The following is a 1436-nucleotide window of genomic DNA, read 5'->3' as shown; positions in this document are numbered from 1 at the left end:
TTCTCTCCACCTGTGAGGACACCAATCCTCGACAGTAAACAACACTTTCTCACTTCACCAAGGTGGATGTCCACCACTCTATTTCAGTTCCGTGTCGATTCGAACTGCCTCCTGATGCCTTCTCCCGTACAGCTCCCCTCAACATTAAGGACACATCAAGTGATAAAGGAGTGGTATGCAATACATCGTTGAGACCAGGGTAGGACTAAACCAACAACACTCCTCCTCAATAGGTACTCGACCACTCACAATCAATCTCCTCCCATTATCATTTCCCATCTCCATCTTCTCATCCTCCGGCGTGATGTAGGGTACACAAGGCCCCTGGAAAGCGGCCGTCTCGTGCGTTTGGGGTATCGCCAAGTTCAACCTGTACAAGGGTTAAGCAGGAGTATCCGAAATCTCAGCACTACACCGGCAGAATCATCGGTTTATGACCATCAGAGTTAGCTGAGATGATTTCCTCAACTTTATCGAGCTGAAACGAGTTTAGCTCAGCCGACTGGAACTGTGCTTTGAATCGTACTTCTTTCGATGAGCATACGACAGCGATGACGACATCAACAACATTGAGTAGCCACTTGATGATGGTGTTCTGGCCAGCATCCTTCTCCCGATCGGAGGCATTTCGACGATCACGACCAGCACCATTATTCGACAAATCCTTCTTTTCCATGGCGAGCAAGTTGACGCCTATAGGATCTAGAACCTGATGACAGGCAAAGGAAAGGAGCGCTATTGATAATCGTTGGTTCAGCGCTATTGATAATCGTTGGTTCAGCGCTGTTGATAATCGTTGGTTCAGCGCCGTTGATAATCGTTGGTTAATCGCTGTTGATAATCGTTGGTTCAGCGCTGTCTATAATCGTTGGTTCAGCACTGTTGATAATCGTTGGTTCAGCGCTGTTGATAATCGTCGGTTCAGCGTTGTCTATAATCGTTGGTTCAGCACTGTTGATAATCGTTGGTTCAGCACTGTTCATAATCGTTGGTTCAGCGCTGTTGATAATCGTTGGTTCAGCACTGTCTATAATCGTTGGTTCAGCGCTGTTGATAATCGTTGGTTCAACCCAAGCTATGAATACAGGTAGAATTATAGTGACACTTTCTGGAATTTTTAGTGACCAGTGACGTTTTCCCATCACTTACAATAATGCGATCCAGTGTAAGCCAAGCATCGACTCCACTGCTCTTCCCATTCGTCGATCGTGCTCTACCATGCGAGTATTCATAAGGAGGCATTCTTGTGTTCGTTGGGCCACTAAGGTGCTTCAAAATAGTACCTACCACACCATCGTCAAATCACCCACATGAAGAGGTACTTACTCTTCCCTGCTCCGCAATGCAGACTGAGGGCAGTTACAACGAGGAAGTTGCGGTTCTTCGTGAGACTCTTCTCGATGGGAGATGTGAATTTGAACTCAACCTACCATAGG

The 1436-nt window shown here is 46.7% G+C and overlaps 1 protein-coding gene across 1 annotated transcript in view; it reads right to left on the bottom strand.

The window, feature by feature from the left end:
- Positions 1–1436, bottom strand: part of Pmar_PMAR011795 (hypothetical protein) — a gene marked incomplete at both ends in the record, with an annotated part of 2036 nt that overhangs the window by 123 nt on the left and 477 nt on the right. Inside the window, 5 exons of the mRNA XM_002773885.1 lie at positions 1–10; positions 54–205; positions 250–370; positions 582–709; positions 1150–1283. The exon at positions 1–10 is cut by the window's left edge and continues 4 nt beyond it. Coding sequence (XP_002773931.1) covers positions 1–10; positions 54–205; positions 250–370; positions 582–709; positions 1150–1283 — 545 coding nt within the window. The remainder of the gene's footprint in view (positions 11–53; positions 206–249; positions 371–581; positions 710–1149; positions 1284–1436) is intronic.

Source organism: Perkinsus marinus (assembly GCF_000006405.1).
Source record: "Perkinsus marinus ATCC 50983 genomic scaffold scf_1104296958712, whole genome shotgun sequence".
Classification (NCBI taxonomy): Eukaryota; Perkinsozoa; order Perkinsida; family Perkinsidae; genus Perkinsus; species Perkinsus marinus.
This window is presented reverse-complemented; position numbering and strand designations above follow the sequence as displayed.